This window comes from Hydra vulgaris, chromosome 14 (assembly GCF_038396675.1).
Source record: "Hydra vulgaris chromosome 14, alternate assembly HydraT2T_AEP".
Taxonomy (NCBI): Eukaryota; Metazoa; Cnidaria; class Hydrozoa; order Anthoathecata; family Hydridae; genus Hydra; species Hydra vulgaris.
The window spans coordinates 22,401,885-22,419,006 of record NC_088933.1 but is presented as its reverse complement, the minus strand read 5'-3'; the positions used below and the strand labels follow the sequence as shown (position 1 = coordinate 22,419,006).

At 27.3% G+C, this 17,122-nt stretch overlaps 1 protein-coding gene across 1 annotated transcript in view; it reads left to right on the top strand.

Annotated features, from left to right (window-relative positions):
• The window catches only part of LOC105845686 (general transcription factor 3C polypeptide 1), a 141,230-nt gene that overhangs the window by 26,149 nt on the left and 97,959 nt on the right, over positions 1 to 17,122 (top strand). The window contains exons 5-6 of the mRNA XM_065817745.1: positions 8,662 to 8,877; positions 16,699 to 16,924. Of these exons, the coding sequence (XP_065673817.1) occupies positions 8,662 to 8,877; positions 16,699 to 16,924 (442 nt within the window). The remainder of the gene's footprint in view (positions 1 to 8,661; positions 8,878 to 16,698; positions 16,925 to 17,122) is intronic.

The following is a 17,122-nucleotide window of genomic DNA, read 5'->3' as shown; positions in this document are numbered from 1 at the left end:
TTGGCTGTCTAAAAAGAGTATGTATATATATTTATTTTATTATTTGACAAATATTTATACAGGATAAATTACTTCAGAAATTATTACAATTATGTTATCAACTATCTGTAAAGTCCTGTTAATTTAAAAGTCAAATCTCAAAATTTAAATATCAAATATCTGTTAAGTCCTGTTAATTTAAAAATGTCAATTTAATTTCACTCATTTTGTTGTCAAATGTTAAGTTAAAAATGTTAATTTAATTTCACTCATTTAATTGTCAAATGTTAATATAAAGTGTAGTCATCAGCAAGTATAGTCACTTTAGATGGAGGTTGTCAGAAAGATCATTAATGTTATAAGAATTAAAACAGAACCAAGGATAGTACCTTGAGGTACCCCAGAAGTTGTTGAAAATGAAGAAGAGTGTTGGCCTTTGGAAGTAACTTTAATACTGTGGTTAGAAAGAAATGATATGATAATCCAAGAAATTTTCCCAGATACGCCAAATGTATCAATAGCTCTTGCTTTGTCACCCCCACCTAATGCACAATAGAATCTTTCATTTAGAGCAATTAGCAAGTCAACTGTTAAATAAGAAAATTGGAAACTGTATTGATTGTAGAGTTTTTTTGCCATTTATGGTTATACAACCACAAAAAAAGAAAAAAAATGTATAAAATTAAAAGTTTATAAATAATAGGTTTTATTGATGATTTATCTAAGTTCCATATCATGCATTTCATTTATTCATAAAATAATTAATGTCAGGTCTGTATTGGGCCTAAAAAATAAATAATTGGTATATTTAACACTAATACGCACACCGCTTATACAGCCCTGTTTATATCTATTAATTTAGAATGGTTTGCTTGTTTTGATGCCCATGATAAAAATCAATATTGAAATCTATGACACAATAAAGTTTTTTTTTACGTTATCTTCTCTTTATATATGTTTTTTATGTAATTTTACATAAATAGGCATAATGTGTATATAATCTTCTCCGTTTCAAATTTAATGCCAGCGCACAAAAAAATGCTGACAGGATGATCATTATTTAGTTAGCCTGCGCAATTAAAAAATTTTTTTTTCTTCTGATATTTAAATTATAATAAAATTAGCAAAAAAAATAATTTGAATAAATACTAGATGAAAATGCTTTGAATAAATACTAGAAATAATTTTAAAAAAAAAACTGGTAAAAAAAGCCATTTTTCATAAAAGTTGTGCAAATGAACAAAAAAGTTTTGTTGCAATTGTAAACTAAATGCTTTTAGTTTTTTGGCAAGCGCTTTTTTACACCCTTGCCAAAGTTTTTGCATGCATGCGGAGGAGCGTGAAAAGACTTGAGCACAAAAGCGCTGGCTAAATGGAGAAGACTGTATAATATGTATTACTTTATATTTATGTATTTTTATATAAATCTTTATTAAATACGACATACAGACAGAAATATTATGTTTAATTCTTTATATATGCTATTAATCATTTCTTATTTGTCCATTTGTAAACAAAGGACTAATGGAATTGATTTTTTTTTTATATTAGTTAATTTAAAATTTTAATCATAAATGAAAGATTATGATGCAACAGCTACAACTAATAAAAGTACACAAATTAAAAAGAGCAAGTTTTTAAAGTTTAAGTATTTTAATCTGAATTTGATTATATAAAGTTACATAAAAAATTTTATAAAACTTTCACAAACAATAATTGTCTTATAAAAAACATCGACAAACGTTATATCAAAAAAATTTTAAAAATACACTATTTTTTTGTTAAAAAACAGTGTTTTTTTTTTTATATAGTTAGTGACTTTTTTTTCTTGCAGTGACCTTATTTGGTTTTTGTTTAGGAGGTTAGAGCTTAGAGAGAGGTAAATAAAAATAGCAGCCTCCTCACCTGTAATGGCTTTGGACTTATATGATTTATATGAGTTCAGGCATTAGAGCGACTTTCTTTAAGAATCAGGCCAGAATACAAATTTTTAATAATTGTCCTCTAAAATTGAAAATTTTTTAATTTGTTGTTTAATATGTTTGTTCTAAAAGCTTATTATTGTTTATTTCTATTCATACTAGTTACTATTCATACTGAATTAAATGAGATTAAGAGAAAGCTATTAGACTCAAGATGTTAGAAATTTGATGATTCAAGTCTCAAAGTCGTTACTTATAGTAGAGAGAAGACTGGTTAGTTAAAGGGATCAGAATGTACTCTAAAGTTTTTAAAATTGGAACTACAGGTGGTATTTTCCAGCAGTCAGGGAAATAAGATTCAGCACTTAATTAATAGTGAGAATTGAAGAGAGTTCTGTAGAACACTTCTGGAGAACACTTCTGGAGAACACTTTTATAAGACAATGAGAGGAATGTTTCTTGGACCTATGAATTAGAAATGGAATATTTGACTAAAATTTAATGAAAAGGTGTTTGTTTTCAAGAGAGTAAAAGATAAAAAAATAATTATGATTAGATATGGCAGCTGCACAAGAAGGTGAAAACCAACAAGAAGGAATAAATACTTCCATACCTATCTATTTATCAACGGAAAGATAAAAGACATCAGCCCAAGATCATAAAAGAATCCCAGTCAGCTTTAGGGTTGTAGTAAAACAATTCAAAATCAGCATCAGGTTAGCACAAAAATTTTAAAATAGGGTTTGGCAAATCAACAAACATGCAAACATTTAGAATAAAATTGACAGAAAAACCAACACCAAGTTTGCAGACTTTTACATGATAGGTAGTGTGATTTTAGGGTGAGTCCAAAAAAGTTATGAATATAAGTCAACCTAACAGGAAATAAAGTTTTAATGAGATATTGACATTTTATCAAGTCTAAGCAAAAAGTCTTTTATCACGTAACCACTCCTTTTTTTTGGTTGGCATCCATTAAAAAAATTATCAGGTCAGGATAAGTGACTAAAGAAATTTAAAATTTGTTTTAAATTATTTTTTAGTGGTAAATATTCAAACTTTTTTTTGTTGTTATTGTTGGTATTCAGTTTTTTGCAAACCATAGGGTATAATATAACTTAATGTAGAGCAATGCTTGTGTGGTAACATGTATGTATTTATATACATAATTATTTATATACATGCTTAAATTGCTCTTTGTCTAAAAATATGACAAATTGCCACGATTTAATAGTTCATCAGGTCATCGCTCATTCTAGATTAAATTTTTTGTAATAAATAGTCAAGCAGCTGAAAATTCTTGATTTGAATTGATACTTGTTGGGAGAATTTTTTTAAGAGAATTGAATAATAGCTCAAGACTTGTAGTTCTTTTGATTGTTGCTTCAAAGACCAATATTTTTCATGAAGTAGACCAGCATGTTAACTAGCCTCTATTTATTTCATCACACTGATAAACTGCAGTTGTAGATAACAAGTAAGGGTGACATAATTGCAACACCAATATTCCAAAATTGTGAGAAATATTGATGAAATAAAACTAATCAAATAAAAAGACATTAGGATTCCTAGCGTTTTTTTTTTGGCATCAATAAAAGGCATGAAAAATAATGCATATGTTGATGACATTGTTGTGATACTCAATATAATAGGAAATACAAAAAGACAAAGAAAACATTCCTAATTTACAAATTATTTTAAATTTTAGACCTTACTGAGAACCCCCTTGTATCAATTTTGAAGAAATGTAAAATATTTCTACTATATGTAAAATAGTACTTTAAAAAAATAATTTTATTCTTTCCTCAAAAGTGTTAAATGAAAAACTAAATCATCACGTAAAAACATCAAAACATCATAGTCATCTCCTTCATAGATAAAAGTTATGAGACTTAAATTTTTTGTTTCAAAAAAGATGACGTGTTTTTGTTTGAAAAAATTTTCTTCACAAATATAATTCTTTTGTGAGTTGAGTTTTTAAAGCGTTTTTAATTACTTTTAGTTTGTGTTAATTTTTTATGAAGTCATTAAGGTGTTGAACAAATTTGGTTAAAAGAAGAAGGATGATATTCTGTAGCTGAAGGATAAGAATTCTTTGTGCTCTGCTTTACCAACTATTTTGATTCTTGATGTGATAGTAAAATGAAAATTTATCAACAAATATTCCTTACCCTGGTTTAAAATATCTAAAAAATATCGTGATTCATTTTTTAAGTAGATTCAATTAAAGCCAATACCTTAAAAAAAAAAGAAATGAAAAATAATGATCATTTTAAATTAAAAGTTTTATTTTACATTAAATTTTAGTGTAGAAAATAAAGAATAATTAAAAAAAAAAAGAAGAAAATAACCAGCTAATATTTAAGCTTAGCTCTACACACACCACAAGTCATTTTTAGTGAATTTAACAATCTAGTTCTGCACATTAAAAACTATAATTGTAATATTCTTTTGGTAATTATTAATTACTTATATTTTCAAAGTTGTTTAAAATCTGTCAGAAAAATCTATAACAACAACTGGAATTCCACTAACAAAAATTATGCTTAAAGTTTGTTTAATAACATATTGAAAAAGGTTTTGTGAATGTTCATCAACTTTGGATACAAACTAAACTTTTCATGTTTAAAATACACAAAAAAAGCAAATTTTTCTAATCCCGAAGACAAAGTTTAAAAAAACAATATTTATTGCTTGATAGTTGTATTTTTTGCAAAAAGTATTATTGCAGGTTCCAATAATGAAACTGGCTAATAATCTTTTTAAATGATAGACACCAATTGGAAGGTAAACCAAACTGTCTATCAGCACAAAACATCACAGCAATAACACACAGCATAAGATGCTTGTAAGTAAACATGTTATGTTAAATATTAACAGATGTGTTTCCATTATAGATAAAAAATGCTAGACAACACAACCTAGCTCTACATCAGAAACATCCCTTGGCACTAACTGCTGCCAAGTAACTCCACAATTTAGTAACACTTTACTTATAAAAATATTTGAACTTGAAGAGCAAACTAAATGATTAAATTATAAATTAGCAATCGACTCATTAAGCATTTCTTATACATGGTCATTATCAATTCAGGTATCAAGAAACACTAAGAACTTATAATAAACAGAGGGTTCCATTAGTACTTCCCCTCCTTAATAAATCTTCATTAGAGAGAAGTAGACATTTTTTTCAAAGCACTATGTTAAAAATTAAACAAGTAAAATTAAAAAACGAATTTTTAAAACCCAATGCTTTTACATGTTATTAAAACACAAATTTTGCAATCAATTTTTTCTAATATTACTATTTTATTTTATTAACATTTGGTATAAATAGTATGTATGCGCGTGTAAATAAACAAAATAAAAATTCAGGAAGAGGTGGGTCTTAAACCACAGACATTCCGTTTACGAAGTCAATGCCTTGTCCAAATAAGCTAAACATGTGTATAAATAGGAACAAATAATATACTTATTTTTAAAATTCTTTTTCTTCTTCCCATATAAAAAATAAACTTAAATAAAATTAACTAAATTAATTGACTTATTGCAAAACTAATTATTGAATATTGTATTGTCATCAAGCAAGAGTATGTATGCAAAATTTGAAGAAAATTTATCATCAGGAAGTAACTCAAAAATTGATTGCAAGATTTGATGTTAACATACAGATTAACAGACAGATATGAGGAGTTAATAAAACCATTGGGAAAAAGACAACAAACTATTATGAGTTTAACAAAAATTATTTATATTAATGACTATGACAAAAACAACATGAATATACAAAATACATATATCACAATTAAATGTAAAATAAAGGTTAAAAATGTTAAAAAATAGTGTTAAAAGTAAATAAATGTATTATTAATTAAATAATGTAGAATTCCAGTTTCTCTATAACTGCTAACTTATGGGTAACACAGTTAATTTCACATCATATTCCTTGAGTAAGATGAACTAGAAAAGGCTATGCATGTTTAAGAACAAGGTCATTTAATTCTTTGCTTTGTAAAATATTCTTTACAAGTATTTTATTCTAATTTACTAAACTAAAACCTTGTTTCAACAACATGCCATCTAATAAAGCACTAGTAATTAAAAAAAATATATATATATATAATTATGTTTGAATTTATAAAAAAATATAAAATCATTCTAGTTTAAGATAATTATAAACATCAAAGTGTGATAAAAATCAGATTTGTAAAAATAGTGTAGTGAGAATTATTATAGTATAACAATAATAATTCATTAACAAATGGTTTCTGATAATAATTTTAAACTAGTTCGTCATGATATTGTTAAATATCTCAAACTTGATAAACGAAAAGTATTATAAAAATTTAATATATGTAAAGTTGTATTTTTAATTAAAATACAAAAAACATTTATTTCCTTGACAGAAACTAAAATATGTAATTAAAAAAAAAAAAGAACATTTAACTTAATCACAAAAAAAGGGAAAAGGTAACTTGACAAATTCTAATATTAGTATTTGGATACTAATTATCACGAAATTAATACTTAGTCTTAGTTTCAAAATGTCTAAAACACGATTTGACACTAAATGCTGCTAAGTAACTCCACAACGCTGCTTGATTGGCAAGAATAAATATTTTGCTTTACACATTGTCACTTAACATCACTTTTAAAACATGGAAACAACACAATATAAACATGTATAAATTATAAACACATTATGTAACACATATAGACATACTTATTGAGACAAAATACTTATAAAGTATATTTTACAAAGTATCGAATGATTTTGTTCTTAAACATGCATAGCCTTTATTTAACTAGTTCATAATACTTAAGGAATTCCTGGCAATGTCAATTTTTATTTATGTATTGCAATTGTTTGGGTATCAATAACACTGGTTTACAAAAAAAAAATTGCCCGGTATCTTTACTTGCTGTAAGTGATAATAACTAAGTTTTGGGTGCTGTTTCTGAAAATAAAGTAGTTTTTCTGTATCAAGTATGTATTTCTATATCTAGATTGTATGTATTTCTGTATCTAGATTCCTGACACTTCATATGATACTATTTAAGGCTGAATGCCCCATATGTATTGGTTAAGATATATAATAGAAGCAAAAATAAGTTATGTTTTTATACATTTTTATTCTAACAAACTATCCATTTTATAATTTTAATACTTGGTGAATTAAAATAATAGTTTAATAATCTGAATTGGTGAAAGATTATTAAACAATTCAGATTATTAAACTATTATTTTAAAAAAATTTTAAAATAATAGTTTTAAATTTTAAGATCCTATTATTGTAGTTTTGTTTACCATGAGCCCTACTTAGTACACTTTTAGTTTATTAGGAAACTCTGTGTCATTCAGAAGAATGACACAGGTGCTAAAATTTACTTGTTTACGGGTGGCATGGGACCTGCAACTTGGAACTATGCGGAACTGGTTTTATAGCAGATGCTACAGTGGGATAATCTGTTTTCCTTCTTGTTTTAAAGCTCAGTCCAGTAACTTTGCTCATGCAAAAATAGCAGTCATTCACATGATTTTGTTGTTCACCCCATACCATAGGTACATCATGTCAGATGCTTTTTCCTACCATTAAACCAAAATGCCAGCACCAAAGAACAGTTACTACAGCAAGTATGTTGGGCCCATTTTTTGTCCTGATCACCAATGGGGCATTTAAAATAATGAAAATATGCAGTCTTTATCAAAGGTGTCATTGTTTTGCAATGTCCTACAGGAGTAAAAAGTCCACAAATGTAGCAGAACAAGTCTTGGTTGTTTACACATTTTCTGGAGCTCATGGTGAATTATTATATAACAATAATAACAAACTAATAACAATTGTTTGTTTACTTTGAAATGATTCAAAGTACTTCTTTGCAGATTTTCAAAATTTTTTTCAAAGATTTCTAAGCTATACCATTTCAAGTGCACTCAAGATATTTTGAATTACTATATTTATTCAATACCAAACACTGTTTGAAAAAGATTAGTGCAATAAATACAGCGTATATATAATTAATACAAATAATATGAAATTTAAAACAAATGACATATATACATTTATCTTGCATATGTATGCAACATCATAATTGGTTTTTTTTTCAACATCGTATTTTTAGTTGGTTGTATTTTTTGCTCCAACCATAAAATTATCTTAGAATATGTTTGTTTTATTAGCTTTAGTTTGGATTAAGATAAATTTTATTTTTAAGATATAATTTTTGGGTAAAGAATATATTCATCAGAATTACAGGGAAACTGTATATCTGTAAGATCCAGGGGTCATTTTCTAGATTTCCTATTATTGAAAATGTGTTTAAATGTGAAAAAAAGTGGAATGGATATCAGAGAAACCTAACCTGAGAGAAAAATTCTGATGGTTTTTTTGGAATCAGCACCCAAAAATTAAAAAAGAACAGTAACTGGCTTCCAAAATTTTTTGTTGTTGACCAATGTAATCATTCAAAAGATATGTTATTACTTAAACAATAAAAATTAATTACATTAAAAATCTAAAATTGTTTTTGTAACATTTTTCATGTACCATCCCTTAAATAGGATGTTTATCAATTGTTATAAACAATCAGTTGAATGTTCTTGAACATTCTTGAACATAAAGTTCAGTCTTGAAACAGTATTTATAAACAAACTCTATCAAATATTTTCTTGACTTTGATCTTGACTTGACACACACACACACTAAAAACTGCATTTTAGTTTATCTTATAATAATGACTTGTAAATTTCGTTTTCAAGACTGTAAACGTGGTAAAATCCCTTCAAAACATCACACTTAATTGTCACGTCAACCAAGTAATACCAAATGTTATGTCAACTAAAATTATTCACCTTTCATGGTTTTCAAATATTAGCACTAAAAAAATCCACAAAGCAGCTTTTAAAGTGTGTCAGATCTTAGCAGCAGCCCCTGACCAGATAATGGAACGAGCTCATCTTAGAAATCTCTGTCGGGTATGTTTTTTATAATAAATTTATTTTAATTTTATTTCTTTACAATGTTAAAAAACACAAACTTTTTATGTGAAGTATTTAATCTATTTATTAAATGAACTTTTTACTTTACTTATTGTTTTATTTATAATATATTACTTTTTAGATATTTATTTACTATGTTTAAATAAAAATAAATATTTATTGTACTACTATTTAATTTATTTCCTGTATCAATTTGTATTGACATGGTTAATCAAAGTTGATATGACAAACTAAAGGAGTTTGTTGCTAAAAAAGTGATTCTAAGTGCTGAGCTACCATCAATTTGTCAAATTTTTTGTCTCATTCTGCATCTCCACAAAGTAGAGAAATGAACAGTTTAGGATGCTAGTTGACAGCCAATCAAATTTAGTTGACAACCAATCAAATCTAGTTAACAGCCAATCATAAGTCTGAATTCTGGAAAAGAGCTGGAACACCCATTTGAGCAGCCAAACATTTCATCAATAAGCTGGAAACGGTATTTGCTAAATGGAAAAGCCCTTGTAATTGAGTATGTGTTGTTTTTGATTTTTGATTTTCTAGAATTACCCAACCCTGATAATGATATTGATCTAACTTGCCTTACCATTCACAGATGATGTGGAAAAATACATGATGTATATATATGTATATATACATAAATTGGGTTAGCTGTTTATATATAGAGAGATGTTTATATTCACTTTTTTATACGAGAATTTTTACATGACTCCAAAATACTAATCTTTGGACCATGGAAAAAGAAGCAACTGATTATTTATACTTCTGGCTTTACGCTAGATTTGCTAAAACAAATCTAGGGTAAAGCCAGAAGTATTTTTTGACACTTAAGGTCTCGAACAATCTATATATCTATCTATCTATCTATCTATCTATATATATATATATATATATATATATATATATATATATAGATATATATATATATATATATATATATATATATATATATATATCTATATATATATATATATATATATATATATATATATATATATATATATATATATATATATATATATATATATATATATATATATATATATATATAGATATATATATATATATATATATATATATATATATATATATATATATATATATATATATATATATATATATATATATATATATATATATATATATATATATATATAGATATATATATATAGATATATAGATGTTTATATTAGCTGTTTTATACCAGAGTTTTACATGACTCCAAGATACTAATTTTTGAACCATGGAAAAAGAAGCAACTGATTATCTGCTGAAAGAAATCTAGTGTAAAGTTTGAAGCATTTCTCGATACTTAAGATCTTGAGCAATTCTACGCAGCCAACTCAAAGAAAAGAAAATATTTCAATTACTTTGAATCCCAGACATGTTTCTTACCAAAGATTCTTCTTAGTGAGAAAAAGATGAATCATATGAAGCATTAATTGAAGTATTGAAATGGATTGGCAGTGTTAAATACTGCATCTAATATGATATCATTTTATAATAACAGTATTTTGGCACTGAATAATTTCAATGCCAATAATAGCGGTATACTAGTATTTAAAATTACAAAAAAATTAAAATATTGTTAAAATCTAACATAACTAGTAGAAGTTTGCATTGACTCAATAAAATTTTTGTTTTTATATATAAAAATAATAATTCTTTTTTATAGTTTTCAAGTATTCTTAAAGGTTTTGTAAATATATTTCTTCTTTGGAAACTGCAATCTCATTATTGATTTTTATTTTAAATTTCTTATTTAAAATTGGCATGTCAAGCTTTTCTTTCAATGACATATTTGCAGTGTTGTAAACAGAATTGCTATCAGATGAAACACTAGTTGAAGTGAGAGGACTGCATGCTTGCTGATTAGCCTATACATTAGGTTGATCTATGAGATTTACAAAGGTGATTTGCTATATCATTTGCGCATTTGTTAAGGTGCTCAAATGAAAGTGCTGGATTTAAATTTTCATATTGTTGGTGTTCCTCGTGCAGATTGTGAAATAAGTTAGAAAAAGTTGTCTGCTGCACCAATATAGCTTTCAATTTTACAGCTAAATCCGTGTCTACAAGGTTATTTATTATAAACAATAGTGTTTCATCACTTTAACACAATGATTCCACTGCCAATTTCACTGGTTCAAAGCATGCCACAACAGACAATGGTCATGAACACAAATAATAGTCAACCTAAGTTATAATACTACCAAGATGCCTAAATTATATAGTTAATTATGTTGCCTTTTGCTAATCATCATTTGCATATGATTTTAAATTTTGCACCATTTAGTTGTTAAAATGTATAATCTAAATTGTTTTTCTAGCAAAAAAAAAAGATCAATAAAAAACAAATTATTTTTTAGATTTCATTAGTGGTCTCTCCTAAATCTTTAATCCATAAAAAATTAGCATCTGCTAAAGCTGTTTCTTTTTATTTTTTTCTATTTTAGTTCTATATATTGTAATAAATGTTATTCGTTTTTGCACTGAATACCTGGTCATATTTTAGCTGAGTTATCTAGTAATACTTACTTTGTTTAACCCGCACCACAACCCTGTTAGTAACCCTGTGTGTATTTGCTCAAAAATGCACCTATGTAAACATTGTTAAACTTACTCTAGCTGTCATGCTTGAGCCTATATCATACGTTTGTAAAGCTGTTTGCCTTTTATGTTTGTATCTAAAGTGATTTCCTGTTTAGACTCTTCTCCAGCTTGTGGTCTGGACAACCTACCTGTTATAGTCTTGCAGAAGTGTTCTCAGGAGTTGTCATCTATACTTTCAAAACTATTTAACAAGTGCTTATGAAAGTATTGTTTTCCAGCCTGCTGGAAAGTGAAATCTGTTATCCCTGTTCTCAAAAATTCTGGAGAGCGATCTGATTCGTCTAACTACCGTCCCATTAGTCTTCTTCCTATCATAAGCAAGGTTTTAAAGTCTTTAATTAACAAACACTTAATCTCTTATCTTGAATCTAATAATTTACTTTCGGATCATCAATATGGATTTTGATCTTCTCTACCTACTGCTGATTTGTAAACGTTAATAACTGATAGCAAGGCTTAATTTAATTATTTATAAAGTCCTGGGCAAGATGTCTGATCAAAACTTGTTTGGGTTGGACAGTGTATGATCAAATTTATAAAATATAATTTTTACGGTTTTATGGAACTGAATTATGCAATCCAAATCTGTGTCATGTTATTCAGTTTATTTAATGTTAGTCTATTGAAGATGTAGTTTATTTCCTTATTATTATTTATTTACATTTATTTATATATATTGCATATTTATATTTATAGAATATTTATTGCAAATTTTTTTTTTTTAAATAAAATAGTTTCAATTTAATTTTGTATATTTTTTTAGATTTTTATTGAGTTTATTTTTTTCGAAAACAAGTTTACATTGTGTTGCATTTCATATTCATGATAAATTTCATATTCAATTTAAAATATTATATTTTCAATCATATAAATGATTGAAAATTACTCTTTTAAAAAGATTACATTATTTTTTTAAACATTTTTTTTGTGCAACTTTTTGAAAAAAGTTTATACAACCTAAAAATATTATATTTTTTTCTTTTCAATAATTTAATTTCACTTTTCAATAATTTAAATGAAGTTTGTTCATTTATTAAACAATCAATAGAAGTAGTTTGTAAAAGCATTTTGCGTAACTTTAATAAAAAGTTTAAAAGATAAATTTTAACTATTTTATTTCAAATGCAATTGAAAATGTAACAAAAAGTAATTTTCGCTTTTTTTCGAGTTTTTTGAGTTTTATTTTAAAGCAAGTTTTCTTTTTCGTAAGGAATTGTTTTGTTTATTCTTAAGTTTTAATTAATTTTTTTCCTAGTTATATATATATATATGCTCCTGTATATATATGCATATATATATTTGCATATATATATATATGCATATATATATTTGCATATATATATATATGCATTTATATATATATGCATTTATATATATGCATATATATACAGTATCGGACAAAACAAGTGCAACCAAATAATGCTAATTTAGTTTCTTTATATAAAAGTGCTGCATTTTTTCAATTTAGAGAAATAACTATGTAACTGTTTAGAGACAAAGATCTTCAAGTTTTATTCATCACAAAGTTCATTATTTGTACACGAAAATTAATAAATTATGTCAAAAGTATTAAAAAAAGTTGATTTCCTACTGGACAAAACAAGTGCAACTCGACAAAATGTTGACCAAGCTGTATTTTGCTATCAATATTTCGTGGCAAATCCTTTGTTGTCGATCACAGCCTTGCATCTTCGAGGCATAGATTCGATCAAGTGATCAATGAAACTTTGTGGAATTGCTGCCCAGGCCTTTTGGATTTGTTCAAGCAGTTGATCCTTATTATGAACACCTTCACGATTAATTCTGCGGTTGACGATCTCCCACAGGTTCTCGATAGGGTTGAAAACTGGAGATTAAGGCGGCCAATCCATCACCGATAGGTGGTTGTCTTAAAACCACTGCTTGACTACTTTTGCAGTGTGTTTCGGATCGTTGTCTTGCTAAAAAACCCATTTTATTGGCGTATTTCATTCAGCATGAGGTAACATAACATCTTTCAGGATATTTTTATACATGAAACGGTCCATTATTCCATCGTTTCGATGTATTGGACCTAAACCATTAGCAGAAAAACACCCACAGACCATTACATTGCCTCCACCATGCTTCACGGTCTTATGGCAGTAACGTAAATTGAGGCGTTTTCCGGCCGATCAACGTACACAGCAAATGCCATCGCTCCCGATGATGTTGAACTTCGATTCATCACTGAACAGGACAGTTCGCCATTTCTGCACATTCCAGTCAATATGAGGTATAGCAAAAAGGAGTCTTTTCTTCTGGCTTTTTGGTGAAATCAGCGGTTTCTTTACAGGGCATCGAGAAAACAATCTGGCTTCAACAGCACGTTGTCTGATTGTTCGGTCCGATACAGGCAGCTCTAATTGCTTTTGTATCTTGACTGATGATATCCAGGGATCCTTCTTGATGGATCTGACGATCATAGAATCCTCTCTAGAAGTGGTGGAACGCGGTCTTCCACCTTTGTTATCTGCTGCCAACTTCCCCGTAGAAAGATATTTGGAACATAGTCTTGATACGGTCCATTTTTTCACGCGATATTTATCATAAATACTTTTTTGTGACATTCCACTTATGTAATCGCCAATAATTTTCTTTCTTAGTTCCAATCCATGACTGTCGGCAGCCATTTTTGCACTTGAAGTCATAAAAATAATAAAAATAAATAATCACGCTTCTCAAGGCTTACCGTGTTACATTTACCTTGTGATGATACAATAATGCTCTGTAGAACACAACGTCTTGGTTGGATGTGGACTGTATTGATGTAATGAAACACTTGTTGTATTTCACTTCTTGTATTGATGTTCTTCGATAAAACACTTTGATAAAACTCACTTCGATAAACTGCCTTGATAATACTGACTGATTGAATTCCATATACTGACTGAATTACATGTCGATTTACATGTCTCTTATATAGTAAAATGAACCTGTGAGAACCTGTTCTGGAAGATTCTAGATGCTTCTTTTTGATGCTTCTGGAAGCTTCTGGATGCGTCTGGATGCTTCTGAATATTTCTGGATATTTCTGGATGCTACTGGATGCTTCCAGATGCTTCTTCTGGAAATTTCTGGAAGCTTCTGCATGCTTCTGGAAACTTCTGGATACTTCCTTTAATTATTAAAAAACTTCGGTGACGTTGACACGGACCAGACTTAAGAAAATGAAACAAACCAAAAAAGTTGCACTTGTTTTGTCCGCTGCAAAATAGCACTTGTCAAAGAAATTCTGCCTGTGTGCTGTCATCTGTCAGCTGATTGCTCATGTCATGGCATGCTATGACTCCAGACTCCTGAACTGTTTGCTGTGGTAGTATAGTTCGTTTCGTTTTTAAGACATGTAAAATCAGGAACACTTTTTAGCATTGTTCGATGTTGGTTGCAAATGTTTTGTCCAATACTGTATATGCATACATATATATATATATATATATATATATATATATATGCATATATATATATATGCATATGTATATATGCATATATATATATATATATATGCATATGTATATATGCATATATATATATATATGCATATATATATTCATATATATATATATATATATATATATATATATATATATATATATATATATATATATATATATATATATATATATATGCATATATATATAAAATGAAGTATTTATTTTGTAAAATTAAATGCCTGTGGTCAAAATGTCTACTTTGTAAATTGATTGGACAATCTTAGGTTTTGGCTGGACTATGTCTGATGTCTGACCTTAAAATTGAGTCCTGTGATTTTATCATGGATTAGATAGATGTATAGAGGTTAAGGGTATCGCTGTCTACATTTCTAGAGCCTTTGATATAGTTTGGCATGCTGTTCTTCTCCATAAGCTCTCCTCTAACAGTTTATCATGTAACATCTTTAAGACTATTGAATCCTCCCTTACCAATTGTAGTATAAAAGTTTTCCTTGATGGACAGCACTCTTCTTCATTTCCTGTAACTTTATGGGTTTCTCAGAGTTCAATCCTAGGCCCTTTTTAAATTTACATTTTTTAAATTCACATTAACGATCTTCCAAAAATTCTCACATCTAAGGTAGCATTTGTTCGCTAATGATACTAACATTTATTCTTGTCTTGATGAGAAGCCAACACTCTCTGATTGCTTGGAGTGGGCATTTGAGCTTGAAAATAATCTTACTTCTGCTACAGCATAATGAACTCAGATAAAACTCTCAAAAAACTTTTTCTATGAATACTATAATGGGCACTGCTTTAAAGAGCTAGTGTCTCTTGTGCCATCTACTAAAATTCATTCTTGTGTTACTCGTCTTTTAAGTCTCATCCTTTTACTGGGACTGTTCCTAAGTGCTCCGAAATTCCTTTTACGTCTAGTTTTTTCCTTGAATATCAGTTCTTTGGAATTCCCTCCTTTCATCTTTTTTTCCTGATTCATAAAATTTGAAACTTTTTTAGTTGTCTGTTAATTGCTTTATAAACTTCATATTTTCTCTTCCAGTAGTTTCCAACTCTAAGTGGTTGCTTGTTGGAAGTGAAGATGTTAAATACCATAGTTGCTGCTCAAAGGAGCACTTATTGTTCCACTTATTAAAATATAGTTGTTCTGTAAAGTCTTTTTTTAATTGTTCTGTTAAATCTTCTGTTAGTTCCTCTGTTTTGTTTCCTTTAGTTGTTCTGTTAAGTCTTTTTTTAGTTGTTCTGTTAAACCCTCTGTTAGTTGTTCTGTTAAGTCTTCTTTTAGTTGTTTTCTTTATTTATTTATTAGTATTTTTTTCATATTGTAAGCTTTTTTCTTGCTCTTTAATTTTTTTTTTAGTTAATTATGATTAGAAGGTTTTTAATAATTAAGTCTTTTTAAAGAATAAAACTAAATTCCAAGGTATTTTTTGTAAAAATTGGTATTTTTGTGGTTAAAAAATATTTGATTTAATATAATAAACCAATTTAATAACATAAACATATAACATATAAATTTAATAACATATTTAATAATAAAATTTAATAACATATTTAATAACACATTTAATAACAATAACTAAAGATTTATAAATTTGAATTTTTTGAAAATGTTTTATAATAAAATGGTTTTAATTGTTATTGATTTCTTAAATAAAAATTATTTAAAAAATCTTAATATCAAGCTAAGCTATTTTTGAATGTTTTTAAGGATATCCATGCTTTCAAAAAAGTGCGTCAATGGCTTTTTCATCAAGGTTACATCAATTATATTGTTAATGGTAAAGTTTGGAAAGCTCAAAATTTGCACCAATATGAGGCAGCTCACTTTCGTGCAAGTAAACCGTGCTATGTAAATCTTGTAAATCATTTTGAATATGGAGATGTTGATGATGATAAAGATGATGACTTTCTTGATTACATTGACAATTGTGATGGTATATTTGAATAGTTTATTAATATTTTATAGAAGGTTACTGACATTAATTTGTAGGTATGTGTGTGTGTGTGTATTTATATATATATATATATATATATATATATATATATATATATATATATATATATATATACACACACACACATATATATATATATATATATATATATATATATATATATATATATATATATAT